At 38.6% G+C, this 15,848-nt stretch overlaps 2 protein-coding genes across 2 annotated transcripts; one reads left to right on the forward strand and one right to left on the reverse strand.

The window, feature by feature from the left end:
- Positions 1 to 1,048: 1,048 nt before the first annotated feature.
- hoxd12a (homeobox D12a) lies at positions 1,049 to 2,305 on the reverse strand. Its single transcript, XM_076103596.1, has 2 exons — positions 1,744 to 2,305; positions 1,049 to 1,287 (listed from the first exon to the last, which is right to left on the reverse strand). The coding sequence occupies exons 1-2, from the start codon at positions 2,303 to 2,305 to the stop codon at positions 1,049 to 1,051; spliced, it is 801 nt and encodes a 266-aa protein (XP_075959711.1).
- Positions 2,306 to 12,884: 10,579 nt separating this feature from the next.
- Positions 12,885 to 15,279, forward strand: evx2 (even-skipped homeobox 2). The gene is made up of 3 exons (XM_076103608.1): positions 12,885 to 13,521; positions 13,949 to 14,184; positions 14,665 to 15,279. Exons 1-3 carry the CDS (start codon positions 13,128 to 13,130, stop codon positions 15,277 to 15,279), a joined length of 1,245 nt encoding a protein of 414 aa, XP_075959723.1. The 5' UTR covers positions 12,885 to 13,127.
- Positions 15,280 to 15,848: the final 569 nt, after the last annotated feature.

Consider the following 15,848-nt stretch of genomic DNA (forward strand, 5'->3'; position numbering starts at 1 on the left):
CGGGTAATTTCAAAATGATCTTTATTTACAAATGTATTGATCTGCATGCTGCGTCCATTTTACAAAACGTGTGACCGTGCGTAAATAGATGGCTGGTCGAATGCGTATTCTTACAAATAACGTGTTTTCCTTGATCCATCATTTAATCCAAAATGATGCTTCATGAATTATGTATTTAAAAAGACAGGATCAGAGCAAAAGTTATTTCGATTCAACTGATCTGTAATTGTGCAGGAGCCGTTTGGATAGCAACACAAAACCAGGTCCGCCAACAAAAATCCACTATTATATTACTACAGTTATAAAGCAGTTTAAATCAACATCATCATAGTGTTACTCATCACATCATTGTTTTTTTTGCACTGGAAGTACACAGCTTCTTGCACTAAATGAATTTCCTCCACGGACTGACTTTGAATGTTTACGCGGCCATATAGAACAAAAACAGTTTATTTTCTCATTTATTCAGATTTACAATTAATTGGAGGGGAACCCGGGCATTTAAGTGAACAACAACAATTAGGAAATAGACATGCAATCATAATATATCTCATAATACCGACTTGCTAATATTTTATCTGTCCGTAAACATGAACTTGACTGTTTGCTTCCACATTAGGCCCCCCACCACATGAACAGGCCATCATACAAAATACACAAACACACAGACCAATATACCTGTTTAAATATGCAAAAGGTTTCGTTTTGATAGAATTTGGAGCTGGATGAGAAACAAGTTAAAGGTATATCATTATCCGCAGCTACAAGCCAATCAGGAGCCAGGGCCTGCTGCGCATTTGGAGAATCTCAATATCACAAAAGACCAATTGGGTAATATCAATGGCATCTCATAATCTGCACTGCGCTTTCATTACTATTATTATCATCATTGAACTTGGGACTAAGATACAATTGCAGCATATAATGTGACAGGAATATAAACATTTTTTACATATTTATAAATACAGGTCCATGCCACAATGTGCACATGTGATGTGCTGCAACATTCATAGTACAACACATGTGTCACGATCAAGTCCAAAGGTCATCAGTACGCGGAGAAAGCATGCTCGCGCATCATGAGTCGTTTCTTCTTCATCCTCCGGTTCTGAAACCATATTTTCACTTGTTGGTCGCTCAGGTCCAGTCGTTCTGATAAATCTTTCCTTTTCTGTCTGTTGATGAATTCATTCATCATAAATTCATTCTCAAGTTCAGCCAGCTGTAGCTTCGAGTAAGGTTTTCTCTTCTTCCTGGTTTTCACTTGAGACGAGCACCATGGGGCAGCTGAAGGGGAGCAGAGGTAGAAACAAGTTTTATACTTTAAATTAACACCAACCTCAGAAGCAGGGATATAGACTGAAGGGAATTAACTGCTCCCAATAGTACTACTTAGTGTTACTCATATCTTAGGAAAATGGTTTAACACATTCAATATTAGAGGGCTCGCCTACAGTAGGAAATATGGCTAATATTACCATGAATTCCAGACACAGCCGCCTATATAAGGATATTAAAATAATAAGACCACGGGAGATATAAACTGAACATAAAATTGATTAGATAATGTCAAACACCAACTGACTCCCTTATAACAAAGGCTATTCGCCAATTTAATATTAGTAATGATGTGACAGGAGATCCGAGAGAATAGGCATAAAATAAGAAGTGAATCACAGCTCTATAGTTCCTGCTGTGTTATCATAATGAAATATAAATAGTTATATAAAACCGGATACTTACCTTCTGCAAAAGTCGTCCTGGAGCATGTGTGACTTGATGATGAGTGAATGGGATTCCGCTCCTGTTTGGTGGCGTTCACATTCAGCGGATCTGCTGAATCCGGATCGAGCTGTGCCGCGGTACTGTGAGACCGACTGTCCAGGTCCGAGTAGCCGCGGTCACTGGCGGCCCCAGGCTCCCCGGCGTAAACCTCATCTCGCCTGGTAGACTCCTCCGTCTTGTGGTTTGTGACCTGAAAGCATCGGGCCGACTCCTCCAGATGCGCCTTGACGTGGCCGCTGGAAGGGTTAGTATTTATAGACACCGAGTTGGACAGAAACGGCGGACAGTAGCCTCCAAAGGCGCGACTCTGAGGAGGTACCGTCGGTCCAGACGTGCATGCACTTGATGAAGTCCAAGGGAGCGTGCACACATCTCTCCTGTTGTAAGGGATCTGGTGCAGCCCGGGTATGTGGGCTCCATTTCCCCGCAAGTTGGAGAAATACAGGGACTCAGGGGAAGTAAAATTCAAAAGAGAACCAACATAGCCAGGATTTAAAGGATTCCGCTCACACATTTCCATGGAGCTTTCCTCAAACGCTTCTCGCAAGCCTCTTAGCAACTCCTGAAGAATAAAGGGTAGGTAATTGTTGATTTGTTAATACAACGTCACGTGATATGCAAATTATGTTGTTCCGCCCCACCCTTGCTCCCAGAACTGCAAAGCAAAAATACTCCATGAGGAAATATTTTGGTATTGAGTGGGTGGGGGATGAACCTCGATTCTCAACATATGTTTAGTCGAGAATATCATAGGAATGTTTGGCTCATGTCAAATAAAGTGTCAGGGGTTCTTATTTGAAAAGCACATGCGCGGAATCTCTTTTGGCATCATTGTGCCGACATTAAGAATAGCAAGGTGACTCTGTGAACTGACCCACATGGTACAGGAATATATGCACAGGAGATCGGAGACAATGACTGCATAGACAGGCTTCATGAAATATACTCCCAGTGCAAAATTATTGAAATTATACAGAATACTTTAGGGATGAAGGCTATTATTCAAAATGTGTTCTTTCATTGTCAGAAAACAGTCCATCAAAACACAGTAGGCCTACAGACCGAAACATGTTCATGAAAACAAGAAATAAAAATCCCATTTCCCCACGTGCAATCTCAAACTACCATTTTATTATTATATTACAGATGTGATGCTTTTCTTGTGGCCACTCCCTTGTAAACAATGTCGCATTCATTCGTGCGGCTGCAGAGTTATAAAGACTGAAAACTAAAGAAGGAAATATACTGTATATCCGCATTTTGAAAATTCACACGCGGCATACAAAAACTCGAATTAGTTTTATAACATTGTTCTGTGTTTACCATGAGAGGTTTCTACAAAGGCTACCTCATTGTCTTATATTTACAAGGCCACATCTCAAATTAACAGAATCTAGGCTTCTTGAGCAGTGTCTTTAAATGGAACATTGGTTGTTTTTTCCTGAGTGAAGAAAAGGACCATTACAACTGTCATCTCTGTATACAAGCTTCTACTGTACAATTACGACCTAGCCCAATGTTAGCACCTGAAATTAAACTGCAAAAATGATATTATCGCCTTGCAATGATAACATTATTGTTTGAATTTAAAACAGGCATTTAAATTCCAAATACTGCGTAAATGTAGTTATCCAAGTCCAAGTGCATTTCACCAGCAGTACTTAGTGTTTTATCAAATATTGTCCTAAATAAATATATCCATACGATATGGGGACTTAATAACGTGTAAACTGTACTGTGTGATTTATAATCACCACTATTATTTCTATAATATAAACATAGACATCTGATAACCTATCGGAAGAAACTACTATCAGGCTTACATTAAGATATGTTTCTTTTCATCATTGGAGATTTTCTGCAATACACAATGCCCCCTTCTCACAGACAAGGATTAGGTAAGATTGTGTGTGCGTGTGTGTGTGTGTGTGTGTGTGTGTGTGTGTGTGTGTGTGTGTGTGTTGGGGGTTGGGGGTTCAAAAATACACCGACACTGAAGACTTGGAGCAGTTGGTTTTTCAATACAAAGAATTTCATAGTGGGGGGAAAGCGCTTCTGGGTGTTTGTTATGATCACAAGTTACTGATCACTTCAGAGACAATAAAGTAATTCTATTATACAACACAAATCTGTAGATTAGCTTCCTTATAACTACACTGTGTCCGGTCAAACTCGCCAATTGTATCTGTTTGCATAGAGCCAATCATTCTAAATACATTTCGCTGAGATTGAAAATATACAGGGTTTAAATCAGGCAAGTTTCTGAAAATCTAAAGTAATCATGAAGTAGTTGCGGCTGTAACCCAACAGGTGGCAGTATAAGTTCGTATTTGGTCTTCATCCTGCCATGCTGTCTTTGCTCTTTTCATTGTTTGTCAGTTGCTTAATTCTGCAATTAAACATCAGCAGTTTCAGTCATTGCTGGAGTAATGTAGATTTACTACTTGTCTGAGGGACCATATGCATGCAGTGTGTGCCTTTCACAACATCATCAGTCAAGGTAAGAAAAGTGCGAACATGAACTTGTATTTGTCGCAAATCTTTGCTCCCAGTATATGTTTGTTGTAAATTACTGTTCCTAGTATGTTTAAATCAAGAAAAAAGAACATACAACTGCAGGCAAAATATGTGAAATAGCGACACACGTGCAGGACAACGCAACTTCAAATTATATTGTAGAAAAATAAACAATGCTGCAAAAAATGCATATACAAATTATTAACAAAGATAAGGATATTACATAACTGACGACACTCTCTAAAGTGAACGCTTGTGTTTTTTCAAGTTTTTTATGTATATTTTTTAGTTTTGTTTAAGACATTTTAAAGCTATATTCAAAGGTTGGCAAAGTGTTTTCAATATTCAGGCCTAAATACCTCATTATGTAAAACATGTCTAAATCGCATTTGCCCCCATGAAGGAAACAACTGAGAATTAAATTACAAGCAAATTGTATTTATCGCATCAGGAAACGTGTGAATAAACTAATTCCAAATGAAAGAAAACAAATAAACAATCGTTTCCAAAACGTGGCGTTCTATCACAAACTGTGCAGAGCTCCATGTGGGCAAACTGAGCGTCAACATTTCTCTTTAAAATATTCATAATTCATAAGGGCATTCGGGCTTAAGGTTAAAGTTAGGCCAACAGTCAGACAAAGGAAGATAGGCTCCCACAATTACAAAATTAGGAGACGGGTTAGTGTTCGGTTTTGATGCCATTTACTGCTCTTCGTCCTTCATGTTTCGGGTGTCAGGAGCCATATTGAGGAGCTCAGTCTGGTGGATTTCCAGGCCCTTTGAAGGAAGCTATCCGCCGTCTTTTGTCCTTGGTCATAAACTTGCTGCTTCCCTCGTTCAAGTTCTCTGGGCTGAGAAATAAAATAAAATAAAATAAAATATCAACAGAGTCAGTGGAAACCAAAGTGGGTTTATCGTTTAATTCCATTTAATATAATTGACACAGAAGTCGAACAGGTTACAACAAGAAAACAAGAGTTTTTTGCATGCAGAAAGAAACATGTTTTCTAATTATTATCTAATTACGTCTATTTGACAGAAGCTACAGACCCTCAGACGGTTTTACAGAGCAGGTTCACACGTGTGGAATATGTTCAGCTTTGCATCGCCTATTTCTTCACTATATAGTATTTCTTTGAAATGTCGAAACGGTTGGTTGAGGATGTGAGAAAACTGACAACCAGAAACTGAATCATTTCAAGTAAAAAGAAACGTGATGAGATTTTAGGAGTTATGTGAACGTATATAGGCGTATACATTAAATCCACGGTTTGAAGTTTCCCACGGGGACTTTGGTCAGCTTTCAAAGTAAAAATCCGAGATGACATTTGAGACACACCTAAAAGAAAAGCCTCAGCAACTGTATGCACGTGATGGATAATATCTATAAAAAATAGCCCAAATAGAATATACAAATTCAAACCAACGTAACACATGTTGCACTGGTCAATCACTTTCAATCAAGTTGAGTTTGCACCAACGTGGGCATATACGATCAAATACATTATCGCCAAGGTCATGTTTAAATACAACCACAATTAGCAATGCGACAGTGTGGTAAAACTGTTATGGTACCAATAAATGAGTCATAAACAAATCGACAGCAAGTACAAATCAGTCTGAATCGAATCACGAGTTACTCGTGAATACTAGCCTGTAATAGACTGTAGATAATATGTTTACTGAAATAGTGATATCTGTTATAAGGCACACTTGATAACTTGCTGATAAATGACAATAAGCTAATAGTCTACACATTTACTTCTGATCATATACAGTTATTTACACTGAAAGTGAATTCTACTCATTAGTCGCTATTGCTGATAATGCAATATTATTAGTGTCTCAAACAGCATGTCCCCATCAAATACTGAGTTTTTACTCTGTTCGTTTCTTAAAGACAAAGCCGAGAAAGCAGGACATTGACCAACGGTATTTACATTTCACTTACATTATATTTGTTTATAGTACTTTTTCCATTTTTTACACTGTTTTGATTGTTGTTGATGGTTTAATGTTATGCACCACCTACCACGTCAAATTCATTGTATGTGCATTCCGATTAAAGATAAAGACGCAGAAACATGAGTGAATATTTAAACAAAGTTTACCAACTTTTTTTCTGGGAAAATTACAGTCGCCTTTTAGGCTGCTCTGTAATTATACGTTTATATTGAGTGAACAGCATCTTGCTATTGCCAGCATTATGATATCCAATCTCTGCGTTGCCTAATGTTTCTGATCTGACTCAGTGATGTGGAGCAGTCTGTAAAGACATTTGTTTCATCGATCACGATGCAGGGCAGAAGAACACGTATTGTATGCCTTCCTGTGATTTACATATCTTTAAGTCTTCATGTTTAAGACTGAATGGGATTGTCAGAGGTTGGAGCAGCAGTTGGTTATGTCCCCGTTCTGTTATTTGGTTTGTTTGCATTCACAACATATCGCCGCTAGATGGCGCTCTCGCTTAAGGAAAGAACTGGAGAAGCGAAGGCACAGTTGTGCAAACACCGCAGAGGCACAAAGCAACAGCTTCATTTCGCTTTCAACACTGACACTTTTGATTAATGAGTTGGTTCAGCTGACTGTTGAATTTGAATCAAAGGTACATCTTACGAAATAACTAAGCAACCGATGCTTTCTCTATTACACAGACTTAAAAGGGGGAGAAAAATCAGCTTCATCATAATTACTAAAAAAAAACGTGTTTCAATCAGTTCTAAAGGCTGACTGGCTCCAGCTATTATTTGGGTTGTTTCTTTTCACTTGTTAGTCCTCTTTATCAGAATAACATTCTTAAAAATAGTTTTGGGGGAATCGGAACTAAAATATGTAACATTTATGCAGTGATATGCTCTTACTTCAACAAGATGTCCACAAGCGGGGACACAACTCCACATTTGTTGTCATTATACATTATGAATGTATTATATATGCATCCTGTACTGAGTATGAGACTGTAGGGGATCATGACGGAGACCAGTGCTGAAAAAGGAACATTGTGTACAATGAATGCAAAACATTTATACTTTAACGATACTGTGTATTAAACAGTAACACTGCTTGGAACCACAGCTCATTAGATACACATACAGTAAAATGCATATAGGTAATCTGGAATAGAGTTTGTGTTTCAGTGAGTAATGTCTTGTTGACAGATACACTAGATTATTGATTACTGTTTGGACAATATGTATATTAGACTGTGGGCATTGTTTGAAGTAAAGAGTACTTCCAAAGGAACATAGTGGCTTTAGTGAACACCAAATACTTACTTCAAAGACCATTCAGAACACAAACAGGCTATAATTTGGCTTTATCAAAGAGAGCGATAACAGGATGTCAAACAACAGGTGAACAGGTTAAACTAAGTAAAGCATCACACCTGAATTTCCTGGTCAGGCTACAAGTAAAATATATTTTATGTGCGATGGCTTCTATAAATCTGCAATCTATTACCAGCCATTGAACAACATATCTTTTTCTTTTGTATGTAACTCTGTTAGGATTAAGCAGAGATATCTGGCTCCTCTTCATGTGGTTTTGGAGAGCTGATAAGTAAAGGGACTATTCACTCAGTCCCAGTTCTGTTTTTGCGCAATGCTTAAGTTGTGGCTGTTCCTATCTGGGCACACAGAAGATTTAGCCTCTTGCAAAACACGCACTTCAGGTAAACTAGAATACCGCCTCACATGCTATGACTCTGCCAACCAGTCAAGTTTCAGTTTACGTCAATGTCATCACTTCATCATTTTACCCTATTAGAGATTTGTGTGAAATTGTCATAATTAGCATATGTTCATCCATGAGGTCAAGTGGACGGCTGTGCCAAGATTTGAAGACATTCTCTCCAGACGTTCCTGAGACATCACAAGGATGGGCCGGACAACCCGAAAACATAATGCAATACAAACAACAGGGCATCTTACATTTCAAAACACATATAAGACTCATAAAACATTAAAAGGTGAAATTATTTATATTTTTGGAATGTGCTTTTAGGTGCAGGCAACCTGATTTTTCAACGTCCTGTTATATGACCCACTTAGTATTAATTAACACACAGCTTCATCACATGAACACCTTGTCTAAATCATCAAGTGATAATCAAAAGAAAGTATTACAGAGTATGCATCAAGTGTCACAAATGTCAAATATACTAATATTTTTTCCCCCATGGCTACAGCTGATGTATCATCTGCATATGTTGTGTGATTCATTTTCCATTCTCTGATGCAGTTATTAATGGTAAAGGACTGCTCACATCTGCCCTAATGGTTGCACTCTATTCTGTTCTACTTAGCTGCAAAGCTGTCAAGTTCAAGGGGTCAACGGATTAAATCCGCTTTTACACGAAGTAATCCTGCAACTTACAAAAATAAAAACACTGACGGATTTCTGCAACTCTAGCAAGTTTTAAACCGCTGCCGTTGTTTCCACATTCAAAAGATAGCTAGATGATCAGCAGTAATGTGGGTTTTAGTAAATGTGACAACATTTTAGAATTGCATGGTAAAAAGTTGCCAGTTACATATTCTTGGTGAAAACAATGCTTTATCAAGTCAATCCAGCTTTGTTTTGCGCATCTGTGCTATTTTTAATTAATATATATATATATATGAATATAAATGAATATAAAAGTTGCACTGCTTTGACGAGCAATAAAAACGAAGGGTTTGCTTTGTGGGAAATCTGAATATGGGTCACATTTTTGTTGAACTGGCGGATATTTATATTGTCAAAAAACATGCAGCATTTGAACATTCTTATCCATAGTTGAGCTATCTTGAACTCATCATTCACTTTTGACAAATAAGAATACCAGCACATAAAGTGGTTTTTTTTTTTTGCTTCCTGCTAAAAATTTCAAGGGGGTCCCAGGTTGAAGGGAGGCCTTCAGAGAGGTATGGTTCTACTGCCAGGGGCCCAAGTTCACCCCTAGAGGAGCCAACGTGTGCCTTAAGATGCAGTTCCTCTAATGTCCACTAGACGCTGCATCCTGCAACACTGACTGCATGGAGGTGGCTGAGAAATCTCCCCAACTTCTCATTGGAAACACAGTCAAGGTAATCCCACATCTTCTTGTAGGTCTTTATCATAGATGACATTTTGACATCATGTCACAGTTGGGAAAGCAAAGTGAATTATATAAATGAAAGACATCTTTGAAATCTTTATGTTAAAAGACACATGCACACTCTTTGTAAACACAGATTTTAATCATTCATCTGATAAGTCGCTTAGGTCTGTGTGGGTATGTCCTTGACTCTCCTGTTAGCTTTGTTGCACCGTTAAGGTGGGACAACTATCACCAGCATTACTCTTACAGGTAGATGGATGCAACTCCCATCATTAATCTCCCACTTTTCACTTGTGCAGAAGCTTAATCCACAGAAAAACTGAAAATACATGTGTTGGTGTATGCAGGGGCCTTTAAGCTTGAAGGTAAAGGTTTTCGGGGGTTTTTGCTCGATCGACAGCTATTTCAGTCATTCAAAGTCAGCCATGGTTGCTGCTGGCTTGTCCCACTTCAGCCCACTTCAGCCCAATATGGTCCCTCCTCTTTGTCCAGATTTGGATTTTAACTCTGATTTTATGCTTCATCTACATCTCATTACTAACTTCTGCTATGCATACTGTGTTCAAAATGTGGTTATTTACACCTATTGCTCATTTCTGCTTCATATTGCTTTGCATGGAAAAATACACTAAGTAGTGGATGTTATTGCTACATTATTGTATCTACGTTTTATACCTTCTGTTTTGAGAAAGCTGATTTTGTTGCGGTTCTTGCAACTTCGGCGTATTTCTGAACCCGTCACTTCATTGGGTTAAGAACATTGTGCCAAAGGACTGCAGTTAAAAATCAGCCTGCTGGCTAACACAGGCACTTATGGAAATGCTAATTAATGTGCATTGTCATTATGAATCAATAAACTAAACGTATGACCATCCTTTTTGAGTTGCACTTCCTTGTCAAGTCTAGCCAACTTTACAGATGTATACCTTTCTGTTGTGTTTCATATTCATTTTTAGAAATGGGTAAATAATAATTGTATTTTTTACGAATAGGGAACAGTGTTCATTTCCAATTAGAGTTAATCATTATAAGTATTTAACATATGACTTTCAAAACAATACATTTTTTGCTTCATGCTTATTTTATGACAGATTAGCAAATTATGATTTTACTACCACAGAAAAAATAATTTTTAACCTTAATTCACAGGATTTTGTTGATGTTTTATAAGCAATTCTGCACAATGGTGGATCCACAGGAAGAGCAGTAAAATGTAGATTAAGTTAACTGAAACTAAAATGCTGAGAAACCCTGTGACCTCTGCACGATTGCCATTCACACTCAAACTTTAGATTCAAATCTGTGGATCCAAAATGTTCGTGTGTATGTAAGGATCCATTCAGAGTGTGCTGTTGTTCATGAGTGCAAGTCCACATTTCAACTGAAGAGCATAAGAAACATGCATCTGTGCCATGAATCAGCCTCTAAAGACGAGCATTAAAGTTACTTCAAGTCTTAAGTCATAAACATTAAAGACTTCATGTCCAGGTATAAGTGTATGTTTTGGGGAAAGACCCTCTGTCTAAAAAGTCATGTATAAATCTGCACTCAGTTTTTTTTTAAAGAAAATTGCAATGTTGAAAAGTGAATATTAGTTGGCTTGAGGAACTCAATTATCTGTTCATTTTGACCCAATACAGTGAAAATGCTTATATTTGCTTTGCTCCAATACTTCAGTGATATGCAAACACATGAGTCTTTCATCAAACAATGTGACCAATAAAAGCTGATATGACGTATTTTTAGCAGAATAGCGATATTTGGTCTATTATGCTCCACAATATACCTTAGTATAGGTCAGGAGTAACTAATTTATACAATTCAGAAGTGTCTGCAATGTACAAATATCTTACAGTAAACTCTTTATAGAAAGATTCATCAGCTGCGCAACATGTATGCAAATGACCTAATTATATGAAAAGTAAATTCCCAAAGCTCTTAGGAGATTGCAAACACCAGTGTCTTAATTGACTGCGATGTATTTTTTTCATTAAAATATAAAATAAAATATTGTGTTCACTAATGAAGCGATGGGTTCATTTAACTAAATTAAATGTATTAATTGTTCTTATCTTGTGAGTAGTAAAACATGATTGTCTTAAAGATAATATTTTACATAAACAGTTTCACAAATGACTAAGTGTATTCAAATTATGCAGAAGTTGATGTTGAAATTCAAGCTGTAATTGGTTCTTATCCTGAAGCCAACAACATCCAGATCCTCTTTAACTATTTATATTATCTATGAATTCCCTTCTACACTAAGCTTTCCTCTAAATGCTCCAGTTCTCAGCAGAGACAAGTCAGGACACTAGGTAAACTCATAGACTGTATATGGTAAACCAGCCCACACAGTCAACACCTCACATCAATGAGAGCAATTAATATTAAAACCTGCAGGAGGCGCCAGAGGACGCACAGAGGATGATCTGACGCCTTTAGTCATTTCACATCGAGAACTGTAGGAGTCCATGCATGGGTGTTATGTCTTTACACATCGAGTCTCCGGTATAGAGTTAATATGATGCATACATGTGGCAGCTTTTTCCCTGTAAATACACAGACTACAATGCATAATAACGGTTTTGACTGGGAGGAAATGACTTCAAACTGATAAGAGATTCTGTTAAAAACGTAAAATATTAAGTATACGCTTTTAAATCTGAGTAATTCGTTTAATTGTAACATCAGAGGATATGATGGAAATAAACAAAGAAAATGTGAATAATGACCTGTAACGAAATGTAATTTGAAATAATAATGACTATTCATTGTTAAATGATAATTAAAAAAAAGATTATACGTGTTTTTAAGTAGCCAGCTAACATACAAATAAGATACATCTACATGCATAATATATATAAGCGTGTGCTGTTGTCGGTACTAATGCAACCGTTATCACCCCATCAAAATGTGCCTTTGACGAACTGTGTGAAAAAACGAGAGAAAAGATATGAAATGTACTAAAAAAACATATCTTAGGAAAAACATAATGCTCTTAATCTCCCATCACACACTTGCACTTTAATCATAATGCACTTCACATTCGGATTAAAGTCGCAGGAATTGTAAAAGCAAAAAAGAGAAAAGAATTAAGGAGAATAAATAAAAAGAACAACGATTGCAGAGGTGGAGGGTGAAAAGAGAGGAGGGGAACAATAGAGAATCAAAGCATAATAATATTCCTAAATGAAGAGGGAAATGTTGCACCGCTCATTTTATTAATCAGACTGTCAATTTCACCCAAGAGGCCAAACCCCAGAGCAATCTAAAACAGACTCATATCAACCCAGGGACAAGCACCTCGCTCCTCACTCCTCTCTTCCTCTCCACTTGGATATTATTCGTCTGACCGAAGGCCGCCTCCATCATCAAGTGACAGCCCTCTCCTATTTATTTGCTTATAAACCTGTTACAATAAATGATCATTGGAGCAACGTCAGCCGAGCATTTTAACAACGAACAGCAACCACTTTTGATGAATGACATTTCGCTGCTGTGAGGAGGATGCACGGCTCGTTTTGAGCAGTCGCTCGTCGATTGCATTCAGATTCTTTCATTTTCTGCGTCTTGCTTATAAAAAGGTTTAGAGACAGTTATTTAGAGACAGTTGCTGAGTTGCATGCGGATTTAAGCTCCGACACAACTCATTGGTGCTCCAGCCCCCCTGGACAAGTGTTGTGTGTGTGTGTGTGTGTTTTTTTTTTTTTTTTTTTTTTTTCTTCGTCTTGCACGGCTTAATGATGGAGAGGATAAGAAAAGAGATGATATTGATGGAGAGAGGTCTGCACAGTCCTGTCGCAGGCAAGAGGCTCGCAGACACGCCTGGAAATTCAGTGCTGGAGGCCCTGGAAAACTCTCAGCACAGCGGACGGCTAAGCCCCAGAATAACTTCGGCTTCTCTTCATGGGAATCTTGGGGACATCCCGACGAAAGGCAAATTTGAAATTGACAGTATTTTCGGTTCACACCACAACAGTGATAATACCTCGTCGGCGGAAATTTCTTCGTCAGAAAGCCGGAAGAAAATGAGCCTTTACTCCGAAGTTTCGCCAGATTCAGATATTAACAGTGATGTGGAGGTGGGATGCCCCTCGCATCGATCCCCGAGCCAGCACAAGGAAAACAACAAAGGTAGCCTAACATTTCATTTTTCTGCATATTTATCGTTTTTCAATATTTCTGCAGTTGCATTTGAATGTTAATATAGCGGGTTTTAGCCACTGTTATTATTGTCTTTCCATCCAAAAACCGAAATGAAGCTAAATTAAATTATTGTAATTATTAAGTCTGTCATTTGTATAATGTTCTGTTATTATTGGTAGTACTTTTATTACTATTATGATTATTTTTATACTCCAAAGGGTAAATGTATTGTAATATTAATTTTTAAAGAAATATTTTGCATTTGCCTATCGACATAAATTTGACATCAACCTTAAGATTCTTATAATAATTGCCATTCCGTTGTCAAATACAGTAGGCCCACACACGTTTATTATTTCAGTATTATCGATAACAATATGCATAAGAATTTGCTTCTTTCCGATATTTATTTTAGGTTTTTCAGATTCTGGATCTTCCAACATAAGCTCGAACTCCCTACAGAATATGAACGGTAATTCATCGGGAGGATTAAACAATTCAAATAGCGACCAAGTGAGAAGATATCGGACCGCTTTCACCAGAGAACAGATCGGAAGACTGGAAAAAGAGTTTTACAGGGAAAATTACGTTTCGAGACCGAGAAGATGTGAATTAGCCGCAGCGCTGAATCTGCCCGAGACTACGATTAAGGTACAGATTAATCTTCATTATTCTTGTGTATGCCTGTGTTTGTGCAGAGAAAGCAATGCTGTGGGTATGAAAAGAATAATAATCATGATACTCTGCAGTAGAAAATGCAATGAATCATGATTTGTGCTCATGGAATGTTGCAGTGTAATATTCTGATTTTAACCTGTAAACAAAATAAAGTTTTTATTTACTAGTCACCCCATGGGTGCTAATCAATTCACCCGGTATGAGTCATTTATAACCTGCCCATTTAAAATAATAAAATCCCAAATAAAACCCAAAATATTTAAACTGTTATTATATTTTGCAGATTTGAACTGCTTCTGCGTGGGGAAATTGTTCATTTTCATGACTAGCATTTATAGGGACATTTAGTAGAGCCTGAGCACGCGCTGAAGCACACTCCTTAGGGGTCTAAATTTAGAGCTGTGAAATAACATGGCAGCTTCAATATGTGCCTTGTTTTGACTCTGTGTGCAGGTGTGGTTCCAGAACAGGCGGATGAAGGATAAAAGGCAGCGCTTGGCGATGTCCTGGCCCCATCCAGCAGACCCCAGCTTCTACACCTACATGATGACGCACGCGGCAGCTACAGGAAGTCTACCTTACCCTTTCCACTCGCACATGCCTCTACACTACTATCCGCACGTCGGTGTCACGGCAGCAGCCGCCGCCGCCGCGGCCGCCGCCTCCAGTGCCGCCTCGTCACCTTTCGCCACTTCCATCCGCCCCCTCGATACCTTCCGGGCACTCTCCCATCCCTACTCGCGGCCAGAGCTTCTGTGCGGCTTCAGGCACCCGGGACTCTACCAGTCACCCGCAGGCCTGAATAGTCCGGCTGCGGCGGCCGCGGCAGCTGCGGCCGCGGCGGCTGCGGTCGGCGCCCAGTCAGCCACCGGGCCCTGTTCGTGTCTCAGCTGCCACAGCAGCCAGGCAGCGAGCGCGCTCGGCTCGAGGAGCGCCAGCGCTGACTTTACCTGCACAGCTTCGGGGCAAAGATCCGAGAGTGGATTTCTGCCGTATTCTGCCGCTGTGCTCAGCAAGACCTCAGTCCCGTCACCAGACCAACGAGAAGAAACCTCACTTAACAGATAACTCATCATGCAGCCTACACGACCGTTTCCTATTCTGCTCTAGTCCTATTACGGGGATAGGCCTACTTTAAAAATCACACCTGTGTAAAGAATTCGATAAGCAACATTGTAAACACGCACACACACACATTTAGATTCATTTCTACAAGTCTGTTTCAAGTCCAGATGACTATTTATAACGAAAAACACATGAATAGTATCGCACCGAAAATTTTGCAACTCACAAACAACCTTTTATAAAAGCTTGTGCTCTTGTGTTGTGACAGTAGAGCATTTTTTATGCTGGATTAATTTATACATATTTGGAAAAAATAACAGACCATGCAGTGTGTTCATTCTGTCCCATGCCTCACTCAATGTGCCATTTTAAATGTTTTTAGGCTATTTATTTCTAGAAATACAACTGTAACTGAGTCACATTCATAGGCCTATTCAAAGGGCAATATTCAGCGTGAGGAACCCATCCTACCTTTGAGTCCTCTGGTTTCTTTAGATTCAAACGTAAGCTAATTATGCTTATTATATTTGGAGAGCAGAAGGTCCTACTTTTCTGCCCAGCAGCATATCATT

This window comes from Anarhichas minor, unplaced genomic scaffold (genome assembly GCF_050575085.1).
Source record: "Anarhichas minor isolate MPS153535 unplaced genomic scaffold, ASM5057508v1 ptg000004l, whole genome shotgun sequence".
NCBI lineage: Eukaryota > Metazoa > Chordata > Actinopteri > Perciformes > Anarhichadidae > Anarhichas > Anarhichas minor.